Source organism: Nanorana parkeri, unplaced genomic scaffold, assembly GCF_000935625.1.
Source record: "Nanorana parkeri isolate BGI_ZX_2015 unplaced genomic scaffold, ASM93562v1 scaffold747, whole genome shotgun sequence".
Taxonomy (NCBI): Eukaryota; Metazoa; Chordata; class Amphibia; order Anura; family Dicroglossidae; genus Nanorana; species Nanorana parkeri.
In genome coordinates this window covers 699471-717326 of record NW_017307015.1, presented here as the reverse complement: position 1 = coordinate 717326, position 17856 = coordinate 699471, and the positions used below count along the sequence as shown (strand labels likewise).

The following is a 17856-nucleotide window of genomic DNA, read 5'->3' as shown; positions in this document are numbered from 1 at the left end:
AATGAATAGAGAAGAAAGCATGGGTGCAATGCAGTACAACTAATAGAACTTAAAGCGACACAAAACCCTCCGCTTTTTTCTCCTTATACACATCTACACGAACATTCTCCAAAGCCACATTTAATCCTTTTTAGAAAGGCACCAGTTTTTGCTCATGTGACTCCTCTGCCCTCACACTTCCTGTCACCTAGTAAGAGCTGTGCACGTTGATTCTGGTCATGTGCACATCTTTGCCTACAATTCCCATGAGGCAGAGAGAAACTCTCTGCACACATTCGGCTCCTCCCTCTCCTTCCTCTACCCTCCCTCTCCTTCTTCCTTCCCTCCCTCTCCTTCTTCCCTCCCTTCTTCTTCCCTCCCTTCTTCTTCCCTCCTTCTCACATTCGGCTCCTCCCTCTCCTTCCTCTACCCTCCCTCTCCTTCTTCCTTCCCTCCCTTCCTTCTTCCCTCCCTCCCTCCTTCTTCCCTCCTTCCTTCTTCTTCCCTCCCTCCCTCTTCTTCTTCCCTCCCTCCCTCTCCTTCTTCCCTTCCTTCTTCTTCCCTCCCTCTCCCTCATCATACAAGCTGTGACTGTTTTACTGTCTGGCCAGATTCAGCAAGTGACCTGTGACTCAGAAGAAATTATGAGTCTGGTGACTGCTCACATGCTGAATCTCCTCTGTGATTACAAGCAGCTCACCTCACACTCCCTTCTTGGTAAGCCAGGAGAGAAATCAAAACCTCTATTGGTGTGGGAGAAAAACAGAGCTGTTATATCAAAGATTTTGACTGGGCTGGAATGTGTGACCGGTGACGTGGTCACACATTTAAACATAATCACGCCCACTTTTTTGACGGTGGAATGTGACCGGCAAAAAGTGAAGAATTCAAATGCTTTCTCAGCTGTTCCAGGGCAGTACTTTTGCCAATTAAGTACGAACAAAAAAAGTAGTAAACGGTGCAATGCACCAGGATTGGCTCATCAGCATTGTAAATATCAGCGCACACCAGCTTCGGTTTGCTGGTGTGAAAGGGCCAACAAATTTATTTCGTTGACTTTGGTTTTGTGAACACAGTTTTGACTCTGGCTACAAGGCAATCTGCGTCGTAGGTCAAAATTACAGATTTGAGCATTTCCCCATTTGAGAAAGAGTAGAAGTAGTTTAAATATCCTGTTGCATAGTGCAGTAGATGGTTTGGGTGGTTGTTGTTTGTGTTTTTTTTATTGGTGGATAAAGTCACTATGCAGATAGTGATACATCTGGAGTAAGTAGGCCTATAATAAGGGACTTTGAGGGGAATTTATCAAAATCTGGAGCAGTTGCCCATGGCAACCAATCAGCTTCTCTCCAGTTTAAGTTGAGATTTGAAAATGAAACGGAGAAGCTAATTAGTTGCTGTGCACTTCTGCTCCAGATTTTGTCTGCTCCAGTTTTGATACATTCCCCCCTCTGTATATTACATAAAAACTTCAGTGAACAGTTAGTGTATATAGGACAGTTAGTGTATATAGGACAGTTAGTGTATATAGGACAGTTAGTGTATATAGGACAGTTAGTGTATATAGGACAGTTAGTGTATATAGTTAATTGCTTATTAGCCTTAGAAAATACAGCTGGTAAGGCTGTACAAGGTGAGCTGTTAAGGCCCAGGTAAGCCACAGCAACTGGAGTCATCCTTTCGCCTTCTCTCTGGCGCATGATGCTTCAATCAAATAAGGCAGTTAACGAATCGCCAGCCAGCCATGGTAAATCTTCACTTATTTAAAAGAAGAAGCTGAAGACTGCTTGGATGGAGTGGGGTAGGTGTGGGAAGTAGGTTTGTGAAAATGGTTAAAGGCAATGGTATTGAAATGGGTTTTCTATGACAAAACCACTTGGGGTGGGCCCACAGGTAGATACCTCAAACAATAGAAACCTCTTCCTTTCATCAGATAAGCTGCACACCAATGACACCCACAAATTTTGTTCCAGATTTGGTCGACAGGTACTGCTGAGACCTAGATCGTGTGAAACATTTGTTCCTTTTTTCCCTGCCCTAAGCCCTCGTTTACACCTGAACGTTTTGTAGCGCGTTCTACGCTCGACGAACGCTCTACAAAACGCTCAAAAATATAAATCCATTGTATTCAATGGTCTCGTTCCCACCTTGGCGTATTTCCGCCTGTCCCTAACGCACTACAAAACTGCCCACGCCTGAAAAGGTACAGGTACTACTTTGGGCCGTTTTTTGTTGCGCGTTTCCATTGGGCTACAGCCAAGTAGCCTTCGGAAACCCGCGACGGTCGCGAAACTTTTTTACCGCGGTAAAAAAAACGCTCGACAGACGCGCATATGCAATACGCCTAGGTGTGAACGAGACCTAAAGGGAGCTCTAGGCAATAATTTCTTTCTATTTTGGAAATTTTGTGTTCTAGCGATCACTTTCAATTAAATCAATTATCAGACAGGCTGCTAATACCTTTTTTTTTTGTCGGCCCAATTGCTTTTATACGTTTTTAGTTTTTTTGTTCTTCTAATGCTGGCCGTTTGTCCCCCTAAAATTGTTTTCTGGTGGTCAAAACCCATCATCTTAAATCCACCTGTCATGGTGGGGCAGAATAGAATGCCTTTAATCCCTCACTGTGTTTGCACCTCTTGCCCTACTTGGAGTATGAATCTGTGTCGCCATCAGTATTTTATGATATTCCCTGTTTTAGTCCTAGATTTCTTTTAATGTGTGGAATAAGACTACTTGTCTTTTAATGGATCTCTTGCCTAAAGGGTATGGCTCTGTCTAGCTTCCCAGAAAAAGCAAGCTTCGATTCTAAACTCGGGGAAGCTGCATCGGTTTTTTATATCAATTCACACTATTTTTGCCTTATGATTTTTAGAGAGCAATTGAGGAATTTTTAAGGAAACCAATATAACAGAATAACACAGGCTGATATTGCTGAGCACCACCTGAACAGGCTAGTTGCCTGGCTGTTCATGTTTATCTGGTTTCTATCCTTGTTTTTGACCCCAAACAAGTGTGCAGCCAGTTAGAATTCTGCACACTTGTTTCAGGTCTATGTCAAGAAATATTAAAGCCAAAGGGGAACAGTCAGCATGACAATGCAATTTATGCAAAGCCCACATATTCCATCCAGTACGGGTTTGCTTTAACAGCAAATTATCCACAATGTAACTGCCCCAGCTAATCCTATTCAGGATAAAGCCTTGGTATTCTATATAAGGTCGATACCTCCCAGGGGTATTAATCAGAATATTAAAATGGCCATGGCAGATTAAGCCAGTTTTAATTTGACCCCGTTTATTAAATCATTTCTGTGCACCGTGTTGGTCAGGTTGGAATAAAAAGAAATCCATCTCTCTGGATTTTTTTTTTTTAATTTGTAGATTGGACATAGCATTTGCAAAAAAATCTTGCGTTAAGCCATTCAGGGCCGTGACCAAATTTGGTAAGAATTTGGCCAAACAGTATTTGCCTTCAGCAGCCAGCTGAGGTAGGTGGCATGTTAGGGGTTGAAAAAACTTGTATTTGAAGTGCCTGGCCAATATACAAGTGCAAATCCCTTTGCAGTATCCTCGGTGTCCGTTTGGTAAGCAGTAACTAGGCAAACCTTAATGAAATGTAGTCAAATATAGTAAGTAAACTGTTTAAATTATTAAGGCTAATTATTTCAAAGGAAATACCTTTTATGGACTATGCTAAAGTGGAAGGTAAAGCCAGTTAAATGCAGAAGCAAGGTCCTAAATACCCAGTGAAGCCTGCTTGGCTTGGCCATTATCAGCAGGCAGCCTGTGGGGCTCTGCAGTGTTCAGCGGCTGACCAAATGCAAAACTAAGAAATGCTTTTAGTGGAATGACCCACAGCAGCTGAGACAGGTAAGCGTTTCTCGGCTGTAAGAAATGCATCTGCACTTTACAAAAACTTCCAAGATTCAGACCTCCTTTTTCCAAGATATCGTCATGAAATTCCGTTGAATTTGAGGCGGTAATTTGAGAAATTTTGTAAGTAGCTTCACCAGGTAACTTTTCTTATTATTTTAGTGATTGTCTAGTGCTGCTTTGCTGTATTTTACTATAGCTTTATACTACCTTTTGTTAAGAGGACCTGTGAATCTTTTATATGTACCTCAGTCTTGCATACATTTACACTTAAGTCTTGGGGCCTTTTGGCTCATAACGGTGGACACAGTCTAGATATGTAGCCCTTGAACAGGATAAGCAAAGTTTTACTTAACCTGTTTTTCTCATTTTCAGCTGAGTTGCAGGGGGTTACATTTGGAAAGTGTGTGCATAGTATTGAGGTCCAATGTTTAAAAAAAAAATCTATAGAACAGTAATGCTCTTCCTGTTTTATAAATTCCTGAACTAGCTATAGTTTAACATTTCTCTTGCATTTCACTCTGCTTACCTGCAGAGTTTTAGAAGTGTCAAAACTGTAGTTTCTCTGTGTAAAGAGCATTTGCTGTGCATTTACACAATGTTCTGTTGGGTACTATTGCTAGCTTCAGAAAACTCCTGTGATAACATGGAGAAGCAGCTGCTTTTGATCTGCATTATTCAAAATGCCATTTTGTTTTGTGATGGGTTAAGCTTATGGGAGGGGGGAATGTTGTAAGCTTTGGCTAACTGTTTGTGTTTTGCCCTTCTGGAAATGATGTATTTACAGCGGCATACAAGCATGCAGATGGAAAGAAAATTGATGGACGGCGTGTGCTGGTCGATGTTGAGAGAGGACGTACAGTCAAAGGCTGGCGCCCTCGTAGACTTGGTAAGAAAGGTGTTTTTTTTTCTTTGTAGACATGTTGGTTTTGTTGCTGAATTGCCTACCACTCGGTTGGCATGCTTTTGGCCTGCCCAGTTGTCTTAGAAATAACTTATTTGTGTCACTTAATGATTAAGGATTTGTGACGTTTATTAAGCAGTCACAAGTTCGATCCCTCTGTTTTATGACCACTCCTCCTTGCTTTTCCACAAAATTGATGCCTAATGGGAAGGATTATAGTGTCCAACAAAACTTTTATTGCTAGTGCTCAATTCTCCTCAAAGGGGCAGCATAACCCAGCTGTCTTTTAGAATTAATTACTCCCTTTTTTCCGATGCTGGCGACGTACACTGTACGTCGTCGGTCACGAAGGGGTTAATGAACCCCAGGTAAAATGTTTTACGGTAAGTCAAAAACCCTGTTATTTGGTAACTTACCAACACTGTTGCAGAATTCCCCTAGACCTACTGTGTAAAGGGTTATAACTCAAAGATTACATTATTTTTCAGTTGTAGGTAAACACAACCTTTTTACTGGGCCTGAACTGCTTAAATTAAAATGAAAACTTGAAAAATGGTCATGTTCTAGAATATCCTTTTGACTTTGTCAGGGGTGCCTTCAAATTTTCGCTTAAGGGGAACTTTGATGTGAAGAGGCCTCCTGATGTGAAAGTGGGGCGGGGGAACCTGATATCACAAGGAAAGTTCCATGTCTTTTTACACATGAGGTTCCCTCTTAAAATGCGTTCCTTCCAGACCCCTGTCTAGCTAGGATAGGGGTTTAGTGACTGAAAAAGGTCCAGAAATGCTGTTCTTGAACCTTTTGATTCATAGCGTATGAAATGTTGGAGTCTCTACATGTGCTGGGCAGATTCATCCTTTCTTAGTCTTGTGGCAAAGTATTGAGGAAATCCAAAATGTTAGTCACTTGAACAGGAAGGAATGAGATCGTCCGATGAAGACGGGAAGTGAAAGTAAATCTTTACAATAGGACACAGACAGCAAAAAGCAAGTGGAGGTGATGGTTATCATTTACTACTCTATCCAAAACTGAAAGTTGAAAAATACATACGTGACCTAACTAGGCACTTCTCTGGCATGCACACACATAAGAACTGCACACCTTGCTTTATTATCGTACCCATTTCATTTACTTAGTGGGTTGGGCAACTGACCATAAGAAAAAGGGAAAGTGGGTTAACATGGGTGCACATGTGAAGCAAGCAAGGACAGGGGGAATGTGGTAAAGAACAGTAGTTTTTCTGTACTTTTTGTATGTGCATTCCTTACCTTTTTTCCCCACATAGTTCTTCACATCTACTGCACTTTAACTATTTTAGGTGGTGGTCTAGGAGGCACTAGACGCGGTGGGGCTGATGTCAACATAAGGCATTCCGGTAGAGATGACACATCCAGATATGATGAGAGGTAAGTGTTAGTACCTTTTTTGTATTGCAATTATAATGTTAAATTTGTTTCCACTTTTGCAGTGAAAATTAAGAAAACCCTCCTGTTTGTGTTCCTATTCACACAGCATCTAAAAAAAAAAAATGTGAAATGTGCTACCTCTTGGATATCTCCATTTAGCAGTCCTTTGCAATCTGCTCTCTCAAATTCAGTAACTGGAAACGGTCCTAATAGACTTTTAGTGTAGGCTGAGCTCCCCATTCGTTAACATACATAAGGGAGTTTATCAAAACTTGAGCAGACAAAATATGAAGTTGGTCACTGGGGACAAAGAGAAAACAAATCTATTAAATGCAGCTTTTTTTTTTTTCCTCACACAAAGGAAAATGGTGCAGCTCACAATGTTCAAAATAGCGATGGTGTTAAAATAGCCTCATCTGAACCACAACTGTTAAAAATTTATATAGAAAAAAAGGCAATGGTGAAAAGAAGATCTTGACCTGATGTCCTCAAAGTATTAAGCTCTGTTATTTCAAAACCATTGTTTGTAAATTTGAAAGGCTTGAATAGCTTGGTTTCAGTGGATTGCTGCAAGGATAATGTGGTGGCTATATTTTAGGGATTAAAGGTGGCCATACACTGCTTAAATTTTGGCTCATTCCTGGGAATTGGCCAAAATTTGAGCTGTGTGTGACTGCCAGCACCACCCAGCTTGACAAATTGACTTTTCAATCTACCTATATAGAAGGAGGCAGGTGGAAAATTGTCGGCTGAACATTGATTGCATCCAATCAAAAGCAGTCGCTGCTCAGGTATTCATCAGCTGCTTTTAATGTGGGTGGGTAAATTGAATAATCTTAAATATAACCCTTGAGGCGGGAGAAGAAGGAAAAAAATTATAATGGATAGCTTGCATGGTTTTGGTACTCGAGTTGTAAAAAAATAGATCTTTAATCCTCTTAGGGATGATTTAGAACATTGACTAATATTGTAGATGGTATATGTTATACATTTTTTCTTTTTGCATTTTTTTTTTTCTTAAAATGTGATCTGAAATGCATCTACTTTTTTTTTTTTTTTTTTAGGGACCGTGATCGAGAGAGGGAGAGAGACCGCCGAGATCGCAGCCGTGACAGAGACAAGGAGCGAGAGAGGAGACGGAGCCGCTCCAGAGAGCGTAGAAGGCGATCCTCCCCAAGCCGTGAGAAGGATGATAGGAAGCGTAGCAGAGAAAAGAGTAGAGACAAGGATAAGGACAAGGACAAAGATAAGGACAAAGATAAGGATAAGGACAAGGATAAGGACAAAGACAGAGACCGCAAGCGCAGGAGTCGCAGTAGAGACCGCAAACGTGATAGGGACCGTGACCGGGAAAAGAAAGAAGAGCGAACAGAGGGGGAAGCTGGAGAAAATGCGGAGGTTAATCTTGAAGAAGTACAAGTTGGTGATGGTGTTTTGGATGGATTAGAGGCCAAGCCAGAACCGGAAGAAAAGGGTAGGGATCGTGATAGAGACCGGGACAGGGATAAGGACAGAGAAAAAGAAAGAGACAGGGATCGAGACAGGAGGCGTAGCCATAGAGATAGGGATCGGGATAAGGATCGGGATAGAGACAGAGATAGGAGGCGAGACAGAGATAGAGATCGAGATCACAAGCGGGATAGAGACCGGGGTGACCGCAGTGAGAAGCGAGAGGAGAGAGTTCCTGATAATGGTTTGATTCCAGAACCTCCAGCAGAAGAGACAAGCCAAGATATGTACTTAGACCAGGAATCCATGCAGTCTGGAGACGGATATTTATCCACAGAGAACGGCTATGTCGTGGAGCCTCCTATGGAGTGACCTACCTGAGTTTACTAAGTCTTCATTTGGACTCCTCTTCTGTAGTCACGCTTCTGTGCGTGTATCTCAGCCACATCCACATAAATGTTTCACTTGTGCATATGACCTGGGATTTTCCATCTGTGGATAACTATGAAGTTTCGAAGCAGTTAAACTACAACATTTAATTGGAACATTTGCATTTTTCCCCTTCTAGGTGGGTATGTTTTACAATTTGTGATGGTCATCACCCAACTTGTGTAAAATTGCTTACGTTATTTTATTTCCTTTTTTTTTATGGCCTCTCAAATAAAACCATTTTAATGTTACATCTGTTTTTGTGTTTCTAATGGGCAAAGCACTTTTACAAGGGAAGTTCATCCAATGGTTCTGTTAGTTTGGTTTGAGGTTGATTGACTGAATCCACTTGCCACATGCGAGCGCCATCCACTGATGTTTTATATTACATATGATTTGACATTCTAGGTGTTGTGGAACTACATGTCTCATGAGGCATTGCAAGACAAAAACAGACATGACTCCCAGGCAGAGGTATGATGGGATCTGTTGTACACCTGATTGAGTGCCAAGATTACCTACCCTTGTAATAGAGGATTCAGCAAGAGGAGAGAGATTTGTTAGAGGGAGAAGAGGCAGCTCAGAGGGAAAAATATCACCAGTTATATCCTGTAGAAATCGCCAACATCCACTCATAAATGAACCTGTACTGGGATTTTTGTACCAAAAAAAATAGAGATACACATACAGAGCATTCAGAAAGTATTCAGACCCCCTTCACTTTTTTCAGTTTTGTTATGTTGAAGCCTGATAGTCTTAAATTTTATTTATTTTTTCCCTCAATCTACACTCAGTACCCCATAATGGCAAAGTGAGAACAGAATTTTAGAAATGTCTGATGTTTTTTTTTTTTTTTTTACAAAGGAAAAAAAACCCTGAAATATCACATGTACTTAAGTATTCAGACCCTTTACTCAATACTTTGTTGAAGCCCCTTTGGCAGCAACTACAGCCTCGAGTCTTTATTGGTATGACGTGACGAGCTTTGCACACCTGGTTTGGGGGATTTTCTGCCATTTTTTTTTTTTCTTTCTTTGCAAATCCTCTCAAGCTCGGTCAGGGTTGATGGGGACTGTCGGACAGCCATTTTCATGTCTCTCCAGAAATGTTTAATAAGGTTCAACTGTAGGCCACTCCAGAACATTCACACAGTTGTCTCTAAGCCACTCCTGTGTTGTCTTGGCTGTGTGCTTAGGTTCGTTGTCATGTTGGAAGGTAAACCTTCAGCCCAGTCTGAGGTCCTGAGCGATGTGGAAAGGGTTTTTATTGAGGATAGCTCTTTACTTTGCTCCATTCAGATTTCAGTCAATGCTGACCAGTCTTCCAGTCCCTGCTGCTGGAAAACACCCCACAGCATGTTGCTGGCCCCACCATGTTTCACTGTTGGGAGGGAAATGGGCAGGTGATGAGCGGTGCCTGGTTTCCTCCAGACATAACGTTTTAGAATTGAGGCCAAACAGTTCAATATTGGTTTCATCAGACAAGGGAATCTTTCCCCTCAGTCTGAGTCCTTCTTTTTTTTTTGTAAACTCCAAGGGAGCCGCTATGTGTTTTGCACTGAGGAGATGCTTCCAACTCGCCACTCTGCCATAAAGCCCAGATCGGTGGAGTGCTACAGGTATGGTTGTCCTTCTGGAGCTTTGTCCCATCTCCACACAGGATCTCTGGAGCTCAGTCAGTGACCATCGTGTTCTTGGAAGAGTCCTGGTTGTGCCAAACTTCCACTTGAGAACTATGGATGCCACTGTGTTCTTGTGAACCTTCAGGGCAGCAGAGCATTTTTTTCTAGTCTTCCCCAGATCCGCGCCTTGCTATAATCCTGTCTCGGCTCCGCAGGCCTTTCCTCTGACCTCATGGCTTTTGCTCTGATACAGTATGCATTGTCAGCTATGAGACCTTGTACACACTGTGCACAATTAGTAGGCAAGTTGTATTTTTGAGGATTCATTTCACTATTGAACAACTACAGTGCTCGGTCAATCCAAAATGTTAAACTTCACACCTTAATATTTAAGAAAGTAAAAGTTTTTGGCTTTTCTTAGAATATCTGTGTGCACAATTATTGGCCAACTATTAGTGTGCAGGATTTTTATGCAACTAAATGGAAAACAAACATTTTCCCATCTCACTTGTTTGTTTTTCATCTGGTAAAGTGAGAATAATAACTCAATTTACAAATAAACATATTTCTGACAGTTAAAAAAAACAAATCAGTGACCAATAAAGCCCCCCTTTTCAATAACATTTATCAGCCTTCCATCCATGGAGTCAGTTTCTTGATCTGTTGACCAACTTTTTGTGCAGCAGCAACCACGGCCTCCCAGACACTGTTCAGAGAGGTGCACTGTTTTTTCCTTCACTATAAATCTCCCGTTTAACCACTTGCTGCCTGGAGCAATTTCTTGTGTTTGCGCACACATCAATTTTTGGCTAGAAAACCGCTTCAGACCCCCAAACTATATATTTTCTGAAAGCAGAGGCCCTGTAAAATAAGATGCTAGCTGCAATTTTTTATGTCGTACGGTATTTGCACAAATGTTTATCAAACAAGTATTTCTCCAATCATCTTCCAGGCCAGCAACCTGAGATGATTGGCTCCTCCCAACAGGAAACACAATGAAAAAAGACCGTAAAATACCCTCCCACCCCATCATACCTCAGTTGTTTTGTGTTTCCTACCGTCCAGGAACCTCGTCACGTTTGTTTTTTTTTTTTCTCCTGACCGGTCGGCTTTGTGGTCGCAGGTCTCCCCTCTGCGGCTCTGTTCAGGTCCTCTTTCAGGCCGGCCACTTTGCTGTGTAGACAGTGGGGGTTCCCTTTTCTTCAGGTTCAGGGCTTCCTTCGTCCATTTTTACTTTAGGGTGGAAGGGTCCTGAGGTTTCCCGGCAGTAGTGCCCTGTTCAGAGCGGCTTCATTAGCCGTAGAGGTGGCTGCACGCTGTGGGCTGGCGGGAGCCGGCGTGTGGAACAGAAAAGGGGGCCTGTGCGTTCCAGGGCTCCGGCGGTGACGTCATTTCGGGGGCGCCGTTGCGGTGTAACTTGTTGTGGGTGTCAAACGGAACCCATGCATATCACCACAGATGCCAGTTCATGGGGCTGGGAGCCCATATGTTCGGTCTACAGGCTCAGGGGGCATGGTCTCAGGAGCAGTCAGAAGCCTCTTCCAATTACCGAGAACTGTCAGCTGTGAGGGAAGCTCTAAAGGCGTTCCAGGAAAGCATAGTCAGGAAAGAGATGCAAGTGCTTTCAGACAATTCCACCACCAGGGGGGAACTAGATCTCCGGCACTTCAGCAAATAGCAGAGGAAATTTTTTTGTGGGCAGAGTCTCACCTATGTTCACTTTTGGCAGTCCACATAAGGAGAGTGTGCAATGTGATGGCAGATTTTCTGAGTCGCAGACCCATCCAGCAGACCGAGTGGGAGCTCCACCAGGACGTGTTTGCTCAGATTGTCGCTTTGTGGGGACTGCTGGAAGTGGACTTGTTCGCAAGCAGTCGCTACAAAAAGGTACCAGTGTTTTTTTTCCCTTTACAGGGAACCAGGATCCATAGGAGTGGATGCGCTGGCACAGCACTGGGATATATGCCTTCTCTCCTCCTGGTCCTGCTTCCGCGGATACTCCAGAAGCTGGGCAGGTCAACTTGTGTTCTAATTTTGGTGGCCCAAGAGGGCTTGGTTTTTGGAGATTCAGAAGCGGTCTGTCAGTTCCCAGTGGGTCCTGCCTTAACGGGAGGACTTATTGGGTCAGGGCCCGGTTCTGCATCCAAATTCAGAATTCTTTTGCTAGGGTTATTGAAACTCTTTTGGCCAGCAGGAAATTAGTCACAAGACACATCTATAGCAAGTTCTGGAGGGTATTTTCCTCTTTGTGTGCAGGCAAGGAGATTGCCTCGCCCTCGGTTCCAGTCATTTTGGAATTTTTACAGGATGGCATGGATAGTAAATTGGCAATCAGTACTCAAGAGTCCAGGTGTCGGCTCTTTCTGTGTTTTTGGAGTCAAAATTGTCAGACGAACCGTGAAGCAATTTCTAGTCGCGGCAGAGTGCACCCGTCCATTGAGGGATCAGTCATTCATGAGATTTATCCCTGGTTCTAGGAGGGCTTTCTAAAGCACCCTTTGAGCCAATAGGGGAAGTGGCCATGAAATGGTTGCCCTTAAAAATGGTTTTTCTTTTAGCTATCACATCAGCTAGAAGGGTTGGGGATCTCCAGGCGATTTCTATTAAACAGCCCTATTTACTTATCTTACTTGATAGGGTGATCTTGAAGCCAGATCCTCTGTATTTACCTAAGGTGTCGTCACAATTCCACAGGTCCCAGGAGATTGTGCTTCCCTCTTTTTGTGATGCCCCAAAGAATCTTAAAGAGCAGGCCTTTCATGCCTTAGATGTTCGCAGGTGTCTGCTTATATATTTGGAGGAATCTAGATCTATTAGGAGGTCCACTCATCTTTTTGTGTTATTTGCGGGTCCCCGGAAGGGGCTGCAAGGGTCTAAAGCCACCTTAGCCAGGTGGATCAGAGAGTTGATAGCTTCAGTTTATCATACAGAGGGGCGGGAGGCTCCCCTTTCTATTAAAGCGCATTCCACTAGATCTCTAGCAACATCTTGGGCAGAGAAAGCTGGGGGCATCGGTGGACCAGATTTGCAAAGCGGCAGTCTAGTCGCGACAGGATACTTTCGTGAAGCATTATAGTGTGGAAGTACTGTTGCAACAGGGTCTCACCTTTGGCGGAAAGGTGCTTCATGCTGTGGTCCCGCCCTAAGAAGGTAGGCTTGCTGGGGGTGTGCTTGGTTGTCCTCTCAGGTTGCTGGCCTGGAAGATGATTGGAGAAATGTTTTGTTATTACTTACCGATAACGGGATTTCTCAGTTTTCCAAGACAGCAAGCCTACTTCCCACCCTGGTTTGTATATTTCATATGGTTGTTATGTGGGTATGTTTTTACCTTCGGAGTTTTTGGAGGTAGTATACTTTGGTCACAACTGAGGTATGATGGGGTGGGAGGCTATTGAACTGTCTTTTTTTTATTGTGTTTACTGTTAAAGGAGGAGCCATTCATCTCTCAGGTTGCTGTCCTGGAAGACTCTGAGAAATCCCGTTATCGGTAAGTAATAACGAAACATTTTTAGGATACAATACACTTAAATCAAATTTAGTGCACAGGAACAGAATATAATACCCATTTTTTGGTAAAATGTAGGATTGGGTCACGCCGGATAAATAGATACCAAACATGTCAAGCCTTAAAATTGCATGTGTCAGTCAAACCACAAACAACTACACTATCCAAACTTTCCCATAGGCGATGCTTTAAACGATTTTACTGCTCAGCAGTTTAGTGTTAACAGTGATTGATGGGCCTAGAATTATTGCTCACTCTGACGCTCGCGACGATATGTAACGCATGGCGCAATTTTCGTTTTTGCACGTAGGCGCATCCGATGCGTGTTTGTATGTGCGTGCACGCGGGGGACTTTTTAAAAAAAAAAAAATCAAGGTAACAATTTTTTTTTTTTACTTTATTGCTATATTCCGGACCCCAAAGAAGCTGATGAAGCAGCAATCTGCTTCACCAGCTTCTTCTGGCTCTAGGAGCCAGAGAATGTGCTCAGTGACATCGGAATCAACGGGGCCCGGGAAGCCGGCGGGGGGGGGACACGGCGCCTCACCGTACAAGCAATCCGGCGCCTGTACAGACACCGGATTGCTTGTATTTAAACAGCAATCACCGGCTGTTTAAAACATTGCAGCTGAGGCTGCTGATGAAGGGGACCCAAGTCATTATTCTTTCATCTTTAAGGCCTTTATTGGCTAGCCATGCATGCGATGGAGCATTGTTCTGCATAATCATGGTCTTCTTGAAAGTTGCAGACTTTTGTCCTGTACCACTGCTTGAAGAAAGTGTCTTCTAAAAACTGGCAGTAGGTTTGGGAGTTGATTTTTTTTTAGTCCATCTTCAACCCAAAAAGGTCCAAGTAGCTCATCTTTATTAATACGAGTAACCCCACCTCCCCCACCTCTCTATCTTGGAGCACATGTAGCAAAAGTTAAATTGGGTGCAGGTTCAGCAGGAGGCAGCCCAACCTCCTTAAAGGCACAGGGACACACAAGGTACCCCGCACATCGCAACGACAGCTGAGACCCTCAGTGTGTCACTGCACCAAATCAGTCAAGCAAAATAAATGGCAAGCGCACTCCAACTCATAACCAGCTTTAACATAAATATATGGTTTGGGGGGTCTTTTACAAACGCTAGCAACGCAGCAGTTGAAAATCAAACCAATAGGAAAAAATTGCAGAAAATTCAAAAATGGCTTGGCCAGCTGATTTGAAAAATGTTCCGGAGGGCTTGGCAGCGAAAGGGTTAAAGCAAGCTGCACATGGAAGTGCTTTAAACAGTACAACAGCAAAAAGCTTCCCAGCACATTCAGCCAGCATACAAAAAAAAACCTGTCTACCCGCTAAGGTTAAAAACAGTTTTAGATACACGTCTTCTGCAGAATTTGTGAAAGCCGCACTGCCTCGTCAAGGCCCACTCTCAGCTGGCTGTGCAGGCTCGACGGTGGGCTCTGTGGACCTCAGGTGGCTGTGCAGGCTCGACGGTGGGCTCTGTGGACCTCAGGTGGCTGTGCAGGTTCTATGGTGGGCCGGGCGGTGTGTCAGGGCTGTGCGGTTTTACCAGGGGTCTCGGCGGGTGCTGGCAGTGTGGGTCCACGTGAAGGAGTGTATTTGCTGCCAGCGCTGCAATTCACAGGAAGGCTGCCGTGACCTTGGCAGCCGCCTTCCTGTGAAGCCCTGTTTGCTGCACCGGCTTCAGTTTAGAAATGTAAAACACTGGTATGGGCACTCAGTATCAGGGCATTTTCATGTGTACTTGTGAAAATGCCCCAGTATCCGCATCGGCGCATCCCTAGTTAGTATATCCAAATATTCTGTCCTCTTTTTCTCTTCTGTCCTCTTCTCCTGTTCTGTCCTATTCTCTGCTGCTGATTGCTGAGACAAGGTGAGAGTGGATATGAGGGGGTGCCCCAGCTGCAGGCAGTGGCGACTCTAGGAACAATATATAGGGGGGGCACATAAGATACCGCAGTCAAAACTGGGGGGGCACTTATAATTTTCACCACTAAATCATACCACTGAAAACCGAAATAAGTATAAATAAGATTACAAATATGAGAGTAATGCGGTTAGCATTACATATATAGATATATAGCAATAAAAAGGTATGTGTATGTAGACAGATGGGTTAGACTCGGGGACAGAAGTGCGCGGTTTAATGTCTCCCTCTTTCCCTTCTGTGCGGCTATCTACCATTTGAGTGCTCGGAGGGATGTAATTTGCTCCCAGCACCGCAGAGATTGTGGGCGGCGTCAGATTATATGTTGCAACCGCCTAGAGCTGATTTCATTGCGGATGGCATTGGTTCCAGGTGGTTGCGACGTAGTCCAATCCCGCCCACAATCCTGAATACCGAAAATTGCCAGGCGCCGATTCCATCCACAATGAAGTCAGCTCTCGGCGCCAGGCGATTGCGGCATACAGGATTCGAATCCCAGAGCGGCAGCCTAATTTAGCGGGCAGGGGCAGATCAAGAGTCTAGTGTCATGAGGGGCACTACCAGAAAATAAGGTGTTGCTTACAGAACAGAATATTGTAATACATTACGTTGCGGTTGGTTTGTCTTTTGTTTTTTTTACACATCCTGACATTTTTGTGTTCAGCAATGGAATCTCTGCCAAACATCATTTGGCACATTACTGTCATCCACATTACTATGTATGTTTGCTGTAGAGCTTTGATACACATGATCCAGGCACAGTGTGAAGGATGAAGGGCCCCAGACTGAAGGTAGGGGGCCCGGGAACCTGCAATGTCGGCCGTTACCCACTTTCTCCTGTCTGGGCACCCCAAGTGAGAGAATGCTAGGGCCCAGCCACAGCTGCAACTTTGTGACCCTGTAGTTCTGCCACTGTATAGAGGACTATAAAACCCAACAATACATTATACAGCAATGCAGAATATCGTCAGCTATAGAGCACTACAAATCCCAGTAATACATTCACAGCAATGCAGACTACCACCAGCTATAGAGGACTACAAATCCCAGCCATATACTAAACAACAATACAAAATAATACCTATTGTTATAGAGCACTACAAATCCAAGCAACACATTATACAGAAATGCAGAATACCATTATCTATAGATGACTGGTGCTGGGTCCCGTATACTGGTCCTCAGTGCCACGGAGCTCAGGGTCAGTTCCTAGGCACACTAGTAGCACACGGGTCCGCGCCTACTCATTAATGGGCTGCTCCTAGGATTTCATGAAAATGTCTCCCCATTCCCCTGCCAGCTCACCTGACCTCCCATGCCAGCAATGGGGTACACGGCTCACCTGACCTCTAATCCTAGCTATAGGGGACAGACCACACCTGACTTCTCATCCCAGTCTTGGGTACAGAGCTCACTTGACTTCTATCCTGGGTATGAGATACAGAGACTACCTGACCTCTCCCCCTGCGATCCTCGCCGCCGCCTAATTTTCCTTTCTACAGTGCACCCAATGGCAGACCTAAGGGACAAAGGGCCCGGCTTCCTGATTGGCCCTCCCAAACTAATTGTGAGTAAAGAATAAGGCATGGTTCACACCTGCATGTCCCGCGAATGTGCATTTGCCACGCTGCTCCATTGATTTCAATGGAATCATATCTGCCTGGCAAACATAGCAAAAAAGCTCCTACTATTTTGTGTGATGCACGGGATGCATGGAAACAAAGCAGAAACCTCACGACTTGCTGGCCTGCATTTGGAGTGCCTTTAGAAATGCGTTTTGGCGTGTTTCTACAGACAAATGCCGTTCGCACACCTTGCCACTCGTACTCAGAATGCGCAGATGTTAACCAGGCCTGAGGGTACATTCACACCAGATGCAGTGCGTTCCGACCCGATTCTGGCTGGAATGCACTGCATCGCATTCCGGCCAGCTCACTTTTTTTGTGGGGCAGGAGGGGGCGTGGCGGGCCACTGAAGTGAATGGCACCGTAGCCTCCGGCCGCGATGCGATCGCCCGCACAGGATCGCAAGGCAATATCAAAATCATGCCCCCTCTTAAATCGCCTCACTTCTAGAGTGAACACGTTTAAATTTTGCAACCTTGTCTTATAGCTCTGGTACCCCTTTATTCGTTTTTGTTGCCCTTCTCTGGACTTTCTCCAGTTCAAGGACATCCGTGAACAAAACTGAACCTCATACTCAAGATAAGGCTGAACCAGTGTTTTTATAAAGTGGCAAAATTATTGTTTTGTGTTTAGCGTACATCCCTTTTTAATGCATGAAAGTTATTTGCTAGCTTTGTATGCTTCAGTCTGGCATTGCATGCTATTAAGTTTGCAATCAATTATGACCCCCACATCTTGTCTCGCTATAACCTAGCTGAGCTCTTTAATCTCTGCTTTTTGGGGCAGAGCTGGAAGCTATTCTGCAAAGAACTGCAGACAAGAAGGCATTTCCAGAGAAAAAGAAAGCCTTTTCCTACATTTTTTTCAAGGCCAAAGGAATAGACCTCAGGAAAATAAGGGAGATAAGCCCAAGAAACATTGGACAGGCCAGAAGGGCAGAGGTAGAGGGGGTATTCTTTTTAACCCCCCTCCCAACCCCTAAAGCCACAATGACTGTCTTCTTCCGGTGGGAGGAAGACTGGGGGACTTCCTTCCTCAGTGGATAAAGGTTACCTCCAATCAGTTCATCCTGAGTCTCATAAGGGAGGGATACAGGTTGGAAATCAACAGTATACCTCCCACACGTTTTCT

The 17856-nt window shown here is 44.1% G+C and overlaps 1 protein-coding gene across 4 annotated transcripts in view; it reads left to right on the top strand.

Annotated features, from left to right (window-relative positions):
• The window catches only part of SNRNP70 (small nuclear ribonucleoprotein U1 subunit 70), a 23683-nt gene extending 15393 nt beyond the window's left edge, over nt 1–8290 (top strand). For 2 of the 4 annotated variants that reach the window (XM_018564360.1, XM_018564361.1), the window contains exons 8-10: nt 4639–4740; nt 6074–6161; nt 7226–8290. In XM_018564360.1, the coding sequence (XP_018419862.1) occupies nt 4639–4740; nt 6074–6161; nt 7226–7982 (947 nt within the window). In that variant the 3' untranslated portion in view covers nt 7983–8290. The remainder of the gene's footprint in view (nt 1–4638; nt 4741–6073; nt 6162–7225) is intronic. The other 2 variants (XM_018564363.1, XM_018564362.1) reach the window with 2 other exon arrangements.
• The last annotated feature ends 9566 nt before the right edge of the window (nt 8291–17856 follow it).